Raw genomic sequence first — 15,545 nt, 5'->3', positions numbered from 1 at the left:
TTTTTCTCAGATCGAAAACATTTTTAAACTTATAATGTAACCCATTCTTGACCTACACCAAACATAGACAAGAGCCACATCTTGACTAGACACACATTACATAGACTCTCGACTCTGCTATAAGAGACGTTACATAGACTCTCGACTCTGCTACAAGAAACGTTACATAGACTCACGACTGTGCTACAAGAAACGTTACATAGACTCACGACTATGCTATAAGAGACGTTACATAGACTCTCGACTCTGCTATAAGAGACGTTACATTGACTCTCGACTCTGCTATAAGAGACGTTACATAGACTCTCGACTCTGCTATAAGAGACGTTACATTGACTCTCGACTCTGCTATAAGAGACGTTACATAGACTCTCGACTCTGCTATAAGAGACGTTACATAGACTCACGACTGTGCTATAAGAGACGTTACATAGACTCACGACTGTGCTACAAGACACATTACGTAGACTCACGACTGTGCTACAAGAAACGTTACATAGACTCACGACTGTGCTACAAGAAACGTTACATAGACTCACGACTGTGCTACAAGAAACGTTACATAGACTCACGACTGTGCTACAAGACACATTACGTAGACTCACGACTGTGCTACAAGAAACGTTACATAGACTCACGACTGTGCTACAAGACACATTACATAGACTCACGACTGTGCTACAAGAAACGTTACATAGACTCACGACTGTGCTACAAGACACATTACGTAGACTCACGACTGTGCTACAAGAAACGTTACATAGACTCACGACTGTGCTACAAGACACATTACATAGACTCACGACTGTGCTACAAGAAACGTTACATAGACTCACGACTGTGCTACAAGAAACGTTACATAGACTCACGACTGAGTGTGCTGGTATCTGGTCATGCACATCTTGCCACAGTGCACCTCACAGCAGAACAGGTTGGGCCCACAGTCCGCGTTCTCTACACATTTTTCCCTGCAGAAGAAGCCGGGAGAGTCCCTGGGAGGACACACCGGCGTCCTGCCAAGGAAATGTTGGTTGTTAACAGCTGTAAATGTGAAAAATTATATTATAAATGGAAATCACTACGAGAGAACACATGTGAAAAATAACATTATAAATGGAAAACATAACTGTGAAATACAAACATAAACATCAAGAAAGAAAATTCTTAGCCAAACGTTTTCAAGAGTATAATTTTATTCATCAGTCAAGAACAGTTAAAACTACTGACCCTTACAGAGAGAAACTCAAAGATCAAAGTCAGTCAATAAGCATTAAACATTATCTGTTAATTGAAGTTAAAATTAATTATATCTGTTATTGAAGTTAAAATTAATAATATCTATTGTTATTGAAGTTAAAATTAATAATATCTATATAAGAAGAACCATTATAAGGTGAGTAATAGTGGCACAATTAGCCGAGGGAACGACTAATGGTGTACTACAATTGTCACCAAAGCGAAGGAAGACTGACCGTGATGAAAGTGTCGTTCAGGAAGACTAACCATGATGAAAGTGTCGTTCATAGCTTCACCTCCACATAAATTCTTCACAAAGTCTTGGGGGATCAATATTAAGTGTGTTCTTCAATAGTGATAAAAGTGCACTTTCTACGACCTCACATTCAAAGATTCAAGGTCGATAATCCAGCCGCCAAATCTACCTGCTTATGAATATCAAGCGGTTTACTCACGACTTACAACTGATGATGTCCGAACACTTCCGGAACAAGTGCTTCGCTCACGTCCTCTGTTCGAACAACAATTCTATAAATGCTTCACCAAAGTATTTCAAATACAAATAATCGCCAACAGAACCTAAACACCTATCCTGACCTACGCCTAACTATACGTAGAGTTGGTATTTATAATAATATTAATTTAAATATTAAAACAAACCGATGTTTAATACACAGTACTGTATGTTAAAAGTGATGAATGCGTCTAGGGAGGACGGCCGCTGCTTTTACCAGCCTAGTGTGAGGATAGGTTGGTGAAGGATGGCAATGTTTAAATCAATATATACGGTTTCCGAATATTAAATGTTTGAATCCAGTCTCAATAATGTAATAGGTGTATAGGCTGTATGAGTGAGCCTCACAGGAATGAGTCGACTGAAGACACGAACAATATAATTATAAATCAGCTGCTTCAGCCAATGCATCGGTGATATGATAAATTTACTTTCTCAGGAGAGAAAATCCACATCATGCTGTGTGGGACATGAACCTGTTATATCTGTTCTGATGGAAGCGCCAAGCTCACATCATTCAATTATATTCTATAAATAAATTGGTACATGATTATATGTCTCTGGGCGAGAGAGTTGAACAACAATGTGCAGAGTGGCCAGGAACAACAATGTGCAGAGTGGCCAGGAACAACAATGTGCAGAGTGGCCAGGAACAACAATGTGCAGAGTGGCCAGGAACAACAATGTGCAGAGTGGCCAGGAACAACAATGTGCAGAGTGGCCAGGAACAACAATGTGCAGAGTGGCCAGGAACAACAATGTGCAGAGTGGCCAGGAACAACAATGTGCAGAGTGGCCAGGAACAACAATGTGCAGAGTGGCCAGGAACAACAATGTGCAGAGTGGCCAGGAACAACAATGTGCAGAGTGGCCAGGAACAACAATGTGCAGAGTGGCCAGGAACAACAATGTGCAGAGTGGCCAGGCTGTACACATGCTCAGCGAACACTGTTTTCACCGGGGAAACTTTTTGGTAAATGTTGAAGCTGAGCATCATGTGTGTGATGTTTACACTGCAATTTGCACCAAATGTTGAAGCTGGTCATGTTGTGTGTGATGTTTACACTGCACCAAGTATACTTGTGCACTAAACATTTATCATTTAATTTAGGGAAAGTAGTTCAGGTGATGTGGTCTTCTGGTGGAAATTTTGTGGATCAAACTTATAATTTAACTAAAACTATTTACAGAAATATATATAGATGTTAAAGTGTATTATAGCAGGACATACACTTGTGCCCATGATGTTAAAGTGTATTATAGCAGGACATACACTTGTGCCCATGATGTTAAAGTGTATTATAGCAGGACATACACTTGTGCCCATGATGTTAAAGTGTATTATAGCAGGACATACACGTGTGCCCATGATGATAAAGTGTATTATAGCAGGACATACAAGTGTTCTCATGATGTTAAAGTGTATTATAGCAGGACATACAAGTGTTCTCATGATGTTAAAGTGTATTATAGCAGGACATACAAGTGTTCCCATGATGTTAAAGTGTATTATAGCAGGACATACAAGTGTTTCCTATAACTTGGGAACACATAAACATACATAACACAACACTATAATTATGTAAGACCGATCACACAATTGTATGGGGTAACTCATGCATAATTTATCCACAACACTGTCGGTTCAAAAGAATAATATTTAAATCTATTTTTATGAACAATAATTCAAATGTTAATATCTCCAGAGGGATATTAGGGGGCGAACCAGGGTGCGATTACCAGATTTAGCGAGCGATTATGTACAAGGAGGTTACATAATCTATTGCTCAGGTTGGGAGGTTAACCTACTGCTTACACCTCACCCCAGGACACCTGACTTTATACCATAGAAACAGCCGTGATCCTCCAACCCGTCCTCACACTAGGCTGGTTAAAGCAGCGGCCATCCTCCCCAGACGCATTCATCAATTTTAATATACTGTGTATTAAATATTTGTTTGTTCTCATATATAAATTATTATTAGTATACATAAAAATTCTATGTAAATTAGGCGTAGGTCAGGATAGATGTTTAGGTTCTGTTGGCGATTATTTGTATTAAAATTACACCGGCCCACTGGCCGGGCCCTAAGCCTCTGGCTGGCCCACTGGGCGGGCCCTAAGTCTCTGGCTGGCCCACTGGGCGGGCCCTAAGTCTCTGGCTGGCCCACTGGGCGGGCCCTAAGCCTCTGGCTGGCCCACTGGGCGGGCCCTAAGTCTCTGGCTGGCCCACTGGGCGGGCCCTAAGTCTCTGGCTGGCCCACTGGGCGGGCCCTAAGTCTCTGGCTGGCCCACTGGGCGGGCCCTAAGTCTCTGGCTGGCCCACTGGGCGGGCCCTAAGTCTCTGGCTGGCCCACTGGGCGGGCCCTAAGCCTCTGGCTGGCCCACTGGGCGGGCCCTAAGCCTCTGGCTGGCCCACTGGGCGGGCCCTAAGTCTCTGGCTGGCCCACTGGGCGGGCCCTAAGTCTCTGGCTGGCCCACTGGGCGGGCCCTAAGTCTCTGGCTGGCCCACTGGGCGGGCCCTAAGTCTCTGGCTGGCCCACTGGGCGGGCCCTAAGTCTCTGGCTGGCCCACTGGGCGGGCCCTAAGTCTCTGGCTGGCCCACTGGGCGGGCCCTAAGTCTCTGGCTGGCCCACTGGGCGGGCCCTAAGCCTCTGGCTGGCCCACTGGGCGGGCCCTAAGTCTCTGGCTGGCCCACTGGGCGGGCCCTAAGCCTCTGGCTGGCCCACTGGGCGGGCCCTAAGTCTCTGGCTGGCCCACTGGGCGGGCCCTAAGCCTCTGGCTGGCCCACTGGGCGGGCCCTAAGTCTCTGGCTGGCCCACTGGGCGGGCCCTAAGTCTCTGGCTGGCCCACTGGGCGGGCCCTAAGCCTCTGGCTGGCCCACTGGGCGGGCCCTAAGTCTCTGGCTGGCCCACTGGGCGGGCCCTAAGTCTCTGGCTGGCCCACTGGGCGGGCCCTAAGCCTCTGGCTGGCCCACTGGGCGGGCCCTAAGCCTCTGGCTGGCCCACTGGGCGGGCCCTAAGTCTCTGGCTGGCCCACTGGGCGGGCCCTAAGTCTCTGGCTGGCCCACTGGGCGGGCCCTAACTCTCTGGCTGGCCCACTGGGCGGGCCCTAAGTCTCTGGCTGGCCCACTGGGCGGGCCCTAAGTCTCTGGCTGGCCCACTGGGCGGGCCCTAAGTCTCTGGCTGGCCCACTGGGCGGGCCCTAAGTCTCTGGCTGGCCCACTGGGCGGGCCCTAAGTCTCTGGCTGGCCCACTGGGCGGGCCCTAACTCTCTGGCTGGCCCACTGGGCGGGCCCTAAGTCTCTGGCTGGCCCACTGGGCGGGCCCTAAGTCTCTGGCTGGCCCACTGGGCGGGCCCTAAGTCTCTGGCTGGCCCACTGGGCGGGCCCTAAGTCTCTGGCTGGCCCACTGGGCGGGCCCTAAGCCTCTGGCTGGCCCACTGGGCGGGCCCTAAGCCTCTGGCTGGCCCACTGGGCGGGCCCTAAGTCTCTGGCTGGCCCACTGGGCGGGCCCTAAGTCTCTGGCTGGCCCACTGGGCGGGCCCTAAGCCTCTGGCTGGCCCACTGGGCGGGCCCTAAGTCTCTGGCTGGCCCACTGGGCGGGCCCTAAGTCTCTGGCTGGCCCACTGGGCGGGCCCTAAGTCTCTGGCTGGCCCACTGGGCGGGCCCTAAGTCTCTGGCTGGCCCACTGGGCGGGCCCTAAGTCTCTGGCTGGCCCACTGGGCGGGCCCTAAGCCTCTGGCTGGCCCACTGGGCGGGCCCTAAGTCTCTGGCTGGCCCACTGGGCGGGCCCTAAGTCTCTGGCTGGCCCACTGGGCGGGCCCTAAGTCTCTGGCTGGCCCACTGGGCGGGCCCTAAGTCTCTGGCTGGCCCACTGGGCGGGCCCTAAGTCTCTGGCTGGCCCACTGGGCGGGCCCTAAGTCTCTGGCTGGCCCACTGGGCGGGCCCTAAGTCTCTGGCTGGCCCACTGGGCGGGCCCTAAGTCTCTGGCTGGCCCACTGGGCGGGCCCTAAACCTCTGGCTTGCCCACTGGGCGGGCCCTAAACCTCTGGCTGGCCCACTGGGCGGGCCCTAAACCTCTGGCTGGCCCACTGGGCGGGCCCTAAGTCTCTGGCTGGCCCACTGGGCGGGCCCTAAGTCTCTGGCTGGCCCACTGGGCGGGCCCTAAGCCTCTGGCTGGCCCACTGGGCGGGCCCTAAGTCTCTGGCTGGCCCACTGGGCGGGCCCTAAGTCTCTGGCTGGCCCACTGGGCGGGCCCTAAGTCTCTGGCTGGCCCACTGGGCGGGCCCTAAGTCTCTGGCTGGCCCACTGGGCGGGCCCTAAGTCTCTGGCTGGCCCACTGGGCGGGCCCTAAGTCTCTGGCTGGCCCACTGGGCGGGCCCTAAGCCTCTGGCTGGCCCACTGGGCGGGCCCTAAGTCTCTGGCTGGCCCACTGGGCGGGCCCTAAGTCTCTGGCTGGCCCACTGGGCGGGCCCTAAGTCTCTGGCTGGCCCACTGGGCGGGCCCTAAGTCTCTGGCTGGCCCACTGGGCGGGCCCTAAGTCTCTGGCTGGCCCACTGGGCGGGCCCTAAGTCTCTGGCTGGCCCACTGGGCGGGCCCTAAGCCTCTGGCTGGCCCACTGGGCGGGCCCTAAGTCTCTGGCTGGCCCACTGGGCGGGCCCTAAGTCTCTGGCTGGCCCACTGGGCGGGCCCTAAGCCTCTGGCTGGCCCACTGGGCGGGCCCTAAGTCTCTGGCTGGCCCATTGGGCGGGCCCTAAGTCTCTGGCTGGCCCACTGGGCGGGCCCTAAGTCTCTGGCTGGCCCACTGGGCGGGCCCTAAGTCTCTGGCTGGCCCACTGGGCGGGCCCTAAGCCTCTGGCTGGCCCACTGGGCGGGCCCTAAGTCTCTGGCTGGCCCACTGGGCGGGCCCTAAGTCTCTGGCTGGCCCACTGGGCGGGCCCTAAGTCTCTGGCTGGCCCACTGGGCGGGCCCTAAGTCTCTGGCTGGCCCACTGGGCGGGCCCTAAGTCTCTGGCTGGCCCACTGGGCGGGCCCTAAGTCTCTGGCTGGCCCACTGGGCGGGCCCTAAGCCTCTGGCTGGCCCACTGGGCGGGCCCTAAGTCTCTGGCTGGCCCACTGGGCGGGCCCTAAGTCTCTGGCTGGCCCACTGGGCGGGCCCTAAGTCTCTGGCTGGCCCACTGGGCGGGCCCTAAGTCTCTGGCTGGCCCACTGGGCGGGCCCTAAGTCTCTGGCTGGCCAACTGGGCGGGCCCTAAGTCTCTGGCTGGCCCACTGGGCGGGCCCTAAGTCTCTGGCTGGCCCACTGGGCGGGCCCTAAGTCTCTGGCTGGCCCACTGGGCGGGCCCTAAGTCTCTGGCTGGCCCACTGGGCGGGCCCTAAGTCTCTGGCTGGCCCACTGGGCGGGCCCTAAGTCTCTGGCTGGCCCACTGGGCGGGCCCTAAGTCTCTGGCTGGCCCACTGGGCGGGCCCTAAGTCTCTGGCTGGCCCACTGGGCGGGCCCTAAGTCTCTGGCTGGCCCACTGGGCGGGCCCTAAGTCTCTGGCTGGCCCACTGGGCGGGCCCTAAGTCTCTGGCTGGCCCACTGGGCGGGCCCTAAGTCTCTGGCTGGCCCACTGGGCGGGCCCTAAGTCTCTGGCTGGCCCACTGGGCGGGCCCTAAGTCTCTGGCTGGCCCACTGGGCGGGCCCTAAACCTCTGGCTGGCCCACTGGGCGGGCCCTAAACCTCTGGCTGGCCCACTGGGCGGGCCCTAAGTCTCTGGCTGGCCCACTGGGCGGGCCCTAAGTCTCTGGCTGGCCCACTGGGCGGGCCCTAAGCCTCTGGCTGGCCCACTGGGCGGGCCCTAAGTCTCTGGCTGGCCCACTGGGCGGGCCCTAAGTCTCTGGCTGGCCCACTGGGCGGGCCCTAAGTCTCTGGCTGGCCCACTGGGCGGGCCCTAAGTCTCTGGCTGGCCCACTGGGCGGGCCCTAAGTCTCTGGCTGGCCCACTGGGCGGGCCCTAAGTCTCTGACTGGCCCACTGGGCGGGCCCTAAGCCTCTGGCTGGCCCACTGGGCGGGCCCTAAGTCTCTGGCTGGCCCACTGGGCGGGCCCTAAGTCTCTGGCTGGCCCACTGGGCGGGCCCTAAGTCTCTGGCTGGCCCACTGGGCGGGCCCTAAGTCTCTGGCTGGCCCACTGGGCGGGCCCTAAGTCTCTGGCTGGCCCACTGGGCGGGCCCTAAGTCTCTGGCTGGCCCACTGGGCGGGCCCTAAGCCTCTGGCTGGCCCACTGGGCGGGCCCTAAGTCTCTGGCTGGCCCACTGGGCGGGCCCTAAGTCTCTGGCTGGCCCACTGGGCGGGCCCTAAGCCTCTGGCTGGCCCACTGGGCGGGCCCTAAGTCTCTGGCTGGCCCACTTGGGCGGGCCCTAAGTCTCTGGCTGGCCCACTGGGCGGGCCCTAAGTCTCTGGCTGGCCCACTGGGCGGGCCCTAAGTCTCTGGCTGGCCCACTGGGCGGGCCCTAAGTCCTCTGGCTGGCCCACTGGGCGGGCCCTAAGTCTCTGGCTGGCCCACTGGGCGGGCCCTAAGTCTCTGGCTGGCCCACTGGGCGGGCCCTAAGTCTCTGGCTGGCCCACTGGGCGGGCCCTAAGTCTCTGGCTGGCCCACTGGGCGGGCCCTAAGTCTCTGGCTGGCCCACTGGGCGGGCCCTAAGTCTCTGGCTGGCCCACTGGGCGGGCCCTAAGCCTCTGGCTGGCCCACTGGGCGGGCCCTAAGTCTCTGGCTGGCCCACTGGGCGGGCCCTAAGTCTCTGGCTGGCCCACTGGGCGGGCCCTAAGTCTCTGGCTGGCCCACTGGGCGGGCCCTAAGTCTCTGGCTGGCCCACTGGGCGGGCCCTAAGTCTCTGGCTGGCCCACTGGGCGGGCCCTAAGTCTCTGGCTGGCCCACTGGGCGGGCCCTAAGTCTCTGGCTGGCCCACTGGGCGGGCCCTAAGTCTCTGGCTGGCCCACTGGGCGGGCCCTAAGTCTCTGGCTGGCCCACTGGGCGGGCCCTAAGTCTCTGGCTGGCCCACTGGGCGGGCCCTAAGTCTCTGGCTGGCCCACTGGGCGGGCCCTAAGTCTCTGGCTGGCCCACTGGGCGGGCCCTAAGTCTCTGGCTGGCCCACTGGGCGGGCCCTAAGTCTCTGGCTGGCCCACTGGGCGGGCCCTAAGTCTCTGGCTGGCCCACTGGGCGGGCCCTAAGTCTCTGGCTGGCCCACTGGGCGGGCCCTAAGTCTCTGGCTGGCCCACTGGGCGGGCCCTAAGTCTCTGGCTGGCCCACTGGGCGGGCCCTAAGTCTCTGGCTGGCCCACTGGGCGGGCCCTAAGTCTCTGGCTGGCCCACTGGGCGGGCCCTAAGTCTCTGGCAGGCCCACTGGGCGGGCCCTAAGTCTCTGGCTGGCCCACTGGGCGGGCCCTAAGTCTCTGGCTGGCCCACTGGGCGGGCCCTAAGCCTCTGGCTGGCCCACTGCGCTGGCCCTAAGTCTCTGGCTGGCCCACTGGGCGGGCCCTAAGTCTCTGGCTGGCCCACTGGGCGGGCCCTAAGTCTCTGGCTGGCCCACTGGGCGGGCCCTAAGCCTCTGGCTGGCCCACTGCGCTGGCCCTAAGTCTCTGGCTGGCCCACTGGGCGGGCCCTAAGCCTCTGGCTGGCCCACTGCGCTGGCCCTAAGCCTCTGGCTGGCCCACTGGGCGGGCCCTAAGCTTCTGGCTGGCCAACTGGGCGGGCCCTAAGCCTCTGGCTGGCCCACTGGGCGGGCCCTAAGCCTCTGGCTGGCCCACTGGGCGGGCCCTAAGCCTCTGGCTGGCCCACTGGGCGGGCCCTAAGCCTCTGGCTGGCCCACTGCACTGGCCCTAAGCCTCTGGCTGGCCCACTGGGCGGGCCCTAAGCCTCTGGCTGGCCCACACGGCGGGCCCTAAGCCTCTGGCTGGCCCACTGGGCGGGCCCTAAGCCTCTGGCTGGCCCACTAGGCGGGCCCTAAGCCTCTGGCTGGCCCACTGGGCGGGCCCTAAGCCTCTAACTGGCCCACTGGGCGGGCCCTAAGCCTCTGGCTGGCCCACTGGGCGGGCCCTAAGCCTCTGGCTGGCCCACTGGGCGGGCCCTAAGCCTCTGGCTGGCCCACTGCGCTGGCCCTAAGCCTCTGGCTGGCCCACTGGGCGGACCCTAAGCCTCTGGCTGGCCCACTGGGCGGGCCCTAAGCCTCTGGCTGGCCCACTGCGCTGACCCTAAGCCTCTGGCTGGCCCACTGCGCTGGCCCTAAGCCTCTGGCTGGCCCACTGGGCGGGCCCTAAGCCTCTGGCTGGCCCACTGGGCGGGCCCTAAGTCTCTGGCTGGCCCACTGGGCGGGCCCTAAGCCTCTGGCTGGCCCACTGGGCGGGCCCTAAGCCTCTGGCTGGCCCACTGGGCGGGCCCTAAGCCTCTGGCTGGCCCACTGGGCGGGCCCTAAGTCTCTGGCTGGCCCACTGGGCGGGCCCTAAGCCTCTGGCTGGCCCACTGGGCGGGCCCTAAGCCTCTGGCTGGCCCACTGGGCGGGCCCTAAGTCTCTGGCTGGCCCACTGGGCGGGCCCTAAGCCTCTGGCTGGCCCACTGGGCGGGCCCTAAGTCTCTGGCTGGCCCACTGGGCGGGCCCTAAGCCTCTGGCTGGCCCACTGGGCGGGCCCTAAGTCTCTGGCTGGCCCACTGGGCGGGCCCTAAGTCTCTGGCTGGCCCACTGGGCGGGCCCTAAGTCTCTGGCTGGCCCACTGGGCGGGCCCTAAGTCTCTGGCTGGCCCACTGGGCGGGCCCTAAGCCTCTGGCTGGCCCACTGGGCGGGCCCTAAGTCTCTGGCTGGCCCACTGGGCGGGCCCTAAGTCTCTGGCTGGCCCACTGGGCGGGCCCTAAGTCTCTGGCTGGCCCACTGGGCGGGCCCTAAGTCTCTGGCTGGCCCACTGGGCGGGCCCTAAGTCTCTGGCTGGCCCACTGGGCGGGCCCTAAGTCTCTGGCTGGCCCACTGGGCGGGCCCTAAGTCTCTGGCTGGCCCACTGGGCGGGCCCTAAGTCTCTGGCTGGCCCACTGGGCGGGCCCTAAGTCTCTGGCTGGCCCACTGGGCGGGCCCTAAACCTCTGGCTGGCCCACTGGGCGGGCCCTAAACCTCTGGCTGGCCCACTGGGCGGGCCCTAAACCTCTGGCTGGCCCACTGGGCGGGCCCTAAGTCTCTGGCTGGCCCACTGGGCGGGCCCTAAGTCTCTGGCTGGCCCACTGGGCGGGCCCTAAGCCTCTGGCTGGCCCACTGGGCGGGCCCTAAGTCTCTGGCTGGCCCACTGGGCGGGCCCTAAGTCTCTGGCTGGCCCACTGGGCGGGCCCTAAGTCTCTGGCTGGCCCACTGGGCGGGCCCTAAGTCTCTGGCTGGCCCACTGGGCGGGCCCTAAGTCTCTGGCTGGCCCACTGGGCGGGCCCTAAGTCTCTGGCTGGCCCACTGGGCGGGCCCTAAGCCTCTGGCTGGCCCACTGGGCGGGCCCTAAGTCTCTGGCTGGCCCACTGGGCGGGCCCTAAGTCTCTGGCTGGCCCACTGGGCGGGCCCTAAGTCTCTGGCTGGCCCACTGGGCGGGCCCTAAGTCTCTGGCTGGCCCACTGGGCGGGCCCTAAGTCTCTGGCTGGCCCACTGGGCGGGCCCTAAGTCTCTGGCTGGCCCACTGGGCGGGCCCTAAGCCTCTGGCTGGCCCACTGGGCGGGCCCTAAGTCTCTGGCTGGCCCACTGGGCGGGCCCTAAGTCTCTGGCTGGCCCACTGGGCGGGCCCTAAGCCTCTGGCTGGCCCACTGGGCGGGCCCTAAGTCTCTGGCTGGCCCATTGGGCGGGCCCTAAGTCTCTGGCTGGCCCACTGGGCGGGCCCTAAGTCTCTGGCTGGCCCACTGGGCGGGCCCTAAGTCTCTGGCTGGCCCACTGGGCGGGCCCTAAGCCTCTGGCTGGCCCACTGGGCGGGCCCTAAGTCTCTGGCTGGCCCACTGGGCGGGCCCTAAGTCTCTGGCTGGCCCACTGGGCGGGCCCTAAGTCTCTGGCTGGCCCACTGGGCGGGCCCTAAGTCTCTGGCTGGCCCACTGGGCGGGCCCTAAGTCTCTGGCTGGCCCACTGGGCGGGCCCTAAGTCTCTGGCTGGCCCACTGGGCGGGCCCTAAGCCTCTGGCTGGCCCACTGGGCGGGCCCTAAGTCTCTGGCTGGCCCACTGGGCGGGCCCTAAGTCTCTGGCTGGCCCACTGGGCGGGCCCTAAGTCTCTGGCTGGCCCACTGGGCGGGCCCTAAGTCTCTGGCTGGCCCACTGGGCGGGCCCTAAGTCTCTGGCTGGCCAACTGGGCGGGCCCTAAGTCTCTGGCTGGCCCACTGGGCGGGCCCTAAGTCTCTGGCTGGCCCACTGGGCGGGCCCTAAGTCTCTGGCTGGCCCACTGGGCGGGCCCTAAGTCTCTGGCTGGCCCACTGGGCTGGCCCTAAGTCTCTGGCTGGCCCACTGGGCGGGCCCTAAGTCTCTGGCTGGCCCACTGGGCGGGCCCTAAGTCTCTGGCTGGCCCACTGGGCGGGCCCTAAGTCTCTGGCTGGCCCACTGGGCGGGCCCTAAGTCTCTGGCTGGCCCACTGGGCGGGCCCTAAGTCTCTGGCTGGCCCACTGGGCGGGCCCTAAGTCTCTGGCTGGCCCACTGGGCGGGCCCTAAGTCTCTGGCTGGCCCACTGGGCGGGCCCTAAGTCTCTGGCTGGCCCACTGGGCGGGCCCTAAGTCTCTGGCTGGCCCACTGGGCGGGCCCTAAGTCTCTGGCAGGCCCACTGGGCGGGCCCTAAGTCTCTGGCTGGCCCACTGGGCGGGCCCTAAGTCTCTGGCTGGCCCACTGGGCGGGCCCTAAGCCTCTGGCTGGCCCACTGCGCTGGCCCTAAGTCTCTGGCTGGCCCACTGGGCGGGCCCTAAGTCTCTGGCTGGCCCACTGGGCGGGCCCTAAGTCTCTGGCTGGCCCACTGGGCGGGCCCTAAGCCTCTGGCTGGCCCACTGCGCTGGCCCTAAGTCTCTGGCTGGCCCACTGGGCGGGCCCTAAGCCTCTGGCTGGCCCACTGCGCTGGCCCTAAGCCTCTGGCTGGCCCACTGGGCGGGCCCTAAGCTTCTGGCTGGCCAACTGGGCGGGCCCTAAGCCTCTGGCTGGCCCACTGGGCGGGCCCTAAGCCTCTGGCTGGCCCACTGGGCGGGCCCTAAGCCTCTGGCTGGCCCACTGGGCGGGCCCTAAGCCTCTGGCTGGCCCACTGCACTGGCCCTAAGCCTCTGGCTGGCCCACTGGGCGGGCCCTAAGCCTCTGGCTGGCCCACACGGCGGGCCCTAAGCCTCTGGCTGGCCCACTGGGCGGGCCCTAAGCCTCTGGCTGGCCCACTAGGCGGGCCCTAAGCCTCTGGCTGGCCCACTGGGCGGGCCCTAAGCCTCTAACTGGCCCACTGGGCGGGCCCTAAGCCTCTGGCTGGCCCACTGGGCGGGCCCTAAGCCTCTGGCTGGCCCACTGGGCGGGCCCTAAGCCTCTGGCTGGCCCACTGCGCTGGCCCTAAGCCTCTGGCTGGCCCACTGGGCGGACCCTAAGCCTCTGGCTGGCCCACTGGGCGGGCCCTAAGCCTCTGGCTGGCCCACTGCGCTGACCCTAAGCCTCTGGCTGGCCCACTGCGCTGGCCCTAAGCCTCTGGCTGGCCCACTGGGCGGGCCCTAAGCCTCTGGCTGGCCCACTGGGCGGGCCCTAAGTCTCTGGCTGGCCCACTGGGCGGGCCCTAAGCCTCTGGCTGGCCCACTGGGCGGGCCCTAAGCCTCTGGCTGGCCCACTGGGCGGGCCCTAAGCCTCTGGCTGGCCCACTGGGCGGGCCCTAAGTCTCTGGCTGGCCCACTGGGCGGGCCCTAAGCCTCTGGCTGGCCCACTGGGCGGGCCCTAAGCCTCTGGCTGGCCCACTGGGCGGGCCCTAAGTCTCTGGCTGGCCCACTGGGCGGGCCCTAAGCCTCTGGCTGGCCCACTGGGCGGGCCCTAAGTCTCTGGCTGGCCCACTGGGCGGGCCCTAAGCCTCTGGCTGGCCCACTGGGCGGGCCCTAAGCCTCTGGCTGGCCCACTGGGCGGGCCCTAAGTCTCTGGCTGGCCCACTGGGCGGGCCCTAAGCCTCTGGCTGGCCCACTGGGCGGGCCCTAAGTCTCTGGCTGGCCCACTGGGCGGGCCCTAAGTCTCTGGCTGGCCCACTGGGCGGGCCCTAAGTCTCTGGCTGGCCCACTGGGCGGGCCCTAAGTCTCTGGCTGGCCCACTGGGCGGGCCCTAAGCCTCTGGCTGGCCCACTGGGCGGGCCCTAAGCCTCTGGCTGGCCCACTGGGCGGGCCCTAAGTCTCTGGCTGGCCCACTGGGCGGGCCCTAAGTCTCTGGCTGGCCCACTGGGCGGGCCCTAAGTCTCTGGCTGGCCCACTGGGCGGGCCGTAAGCCTCTGGCTGGCCCACTGGGCGGGCCCTAAGCCTCTGGCTGGCCCACTGGGCGGGCCCTAAGTCTCTGGCTGGCCCACTGGGCGGGCCCTAAGCCTCTGGCTGGCCCACTGGGCGGGCCCTAAGTCTCTGGCTGGCCCACTGGGCGGGCCCTAAGTCTCTGGCTGGCCCACTGGGCGGGCCCTAAGTCTCTGGCTGGCCCACTGGGCGGGCCCTAAGTCTCTGGCTGGCCCACTGGGCGGGCCCTAAGTCTCTGGCTGGCCCACTGGGCGGGCCCTAAGTCTCTGGCTGGCCCACTGGGCGGGCCCTAAGTCTCTGGCTGGCCCACTGGGCGGGCCCTAAGTCTCTGGCTGGCCCACTGGACGGGCCCTAAGTCTCTGGCTGGCCCACTGGGCGGGCCCTAAGTCTCTGGCTGGCCCACTGGGCGGGCCCTAAGCCTCTGGCTGGCCCACTGGGCGGGCCCTAAGCCTCTGGCTGGCCCACTGGGCGGGCCCTAAGTCTCTGGCTGGCCCACTGGGCGGGCCCTAAGTCTCTGGCTGGCCCACTGGGCGGGCCCTAAGTCTCTGGCTGGCCCACTGGGCGGGCCCTAAGTCTCTGGCTGGCCCACTGGGCGGGCCCTAAGTCTCTGGCTGGCCCACTGGGCGGGCCCTAAGTCTCTGGCTGGCCCACTGGGCGGGCCCTAAGTCTCTGGCTGGCCCACTGGGCGGGCCCTAAGTCTCTGGCTGGCCCACTGGGCGGGCCCTAAGTCTCTGGCTGGCCCACTGGGCGGGCCCTAAGTCTCTGGCTGGCCCACTGGGCGGGCCCTAAGTCTCTGGCTGGCCCACTGGGCGGGCCCTAAGTCTCTGGCTGGCCCACTGGGCGGGCCCTAAGTCTCTGGCTGGCCCACTGGGCGGGCCCTAAGTCTCTGGCTGGCCCACTGGGCGGGCTCTAAGTCTCTGGCTGGCCCACTGGGCGGGCCCTAAGTCTCTGGCTGGCCCACTAGGCGGGCCCTAAGTCTCTGGCTGGCCCACTGGGCGGGCCCTAAGTCTCTGGCTGGCCCACTGGGCGGGCCCTAAGTCTCTGGCTGGCCCACTGGGCGGGCCCTAAGTCTCTGGCTGGCCCACTGGGCGGGCCCTAAGTCTCTGGCTGGCCCACTGGGAAGGCCCTAAGTCTCTGGCTGGCCCACTGGGCGGGCCCTAAGTCTCTGGCTGGCCCACTGGGCGGGCCCTAAGTCTCTGGCTGGCCCACTGGGCGGGCCCTAAGTCTCTGGCTGGCCCACTGGGCGGGCCCTAAGTCTCTGGCTGGCCCACTGGGCGGGCCCTAAGTCTCTGGCTGGCCCACTGGGCGGGCCCTAAGTCTCTGGCTGGCC

General features: G+C 63.6%; 1 protein-coding gene across 1 annotated transcript in view; it reads right to left on the bottom strand.

Annotated features, from left to right (window-relative positions):
• LOC123761589 (uncharacterized protein DKFZp434B061) overlaps nt 1–15,545 on the bottom strand; it is a 65,373-nt gene that overhangs the window by 11,156 nt on the left and 38,672 nt on the right. Inside the window, exon 5 of the mRNA XM_069330306.1 lies at nt 870–1,013. Coding sequence (XP_069186407.1) covers nt 870–1,013 — 144 coding nt within the window. The remainder of the gene's footprint in view (nt 1–869; nt 1,014–15,545) is intronic.

The sequence above is a fragment of the Procambarus clarkii genome, chromosome 24, assembly GCF_040958095.1.
Source record: "Procambarus clarkii isolate CNS0578487 chromosome 24, FALCON_Pclarkii_2.0, whole genome shotgun sequence".
NCBI classification, from domain to species: domain Eukaryota; kingdom Metazoa; phylum Arthropoda; class Malacostraca; order Decapoda; family Cambaridae; genus Procambarus; species Procambarus clarkii.
Note: the sequence above shows the minus strand (reverse complement) of the source record. Positions and strands in the feature narration are given on the sequence as shown.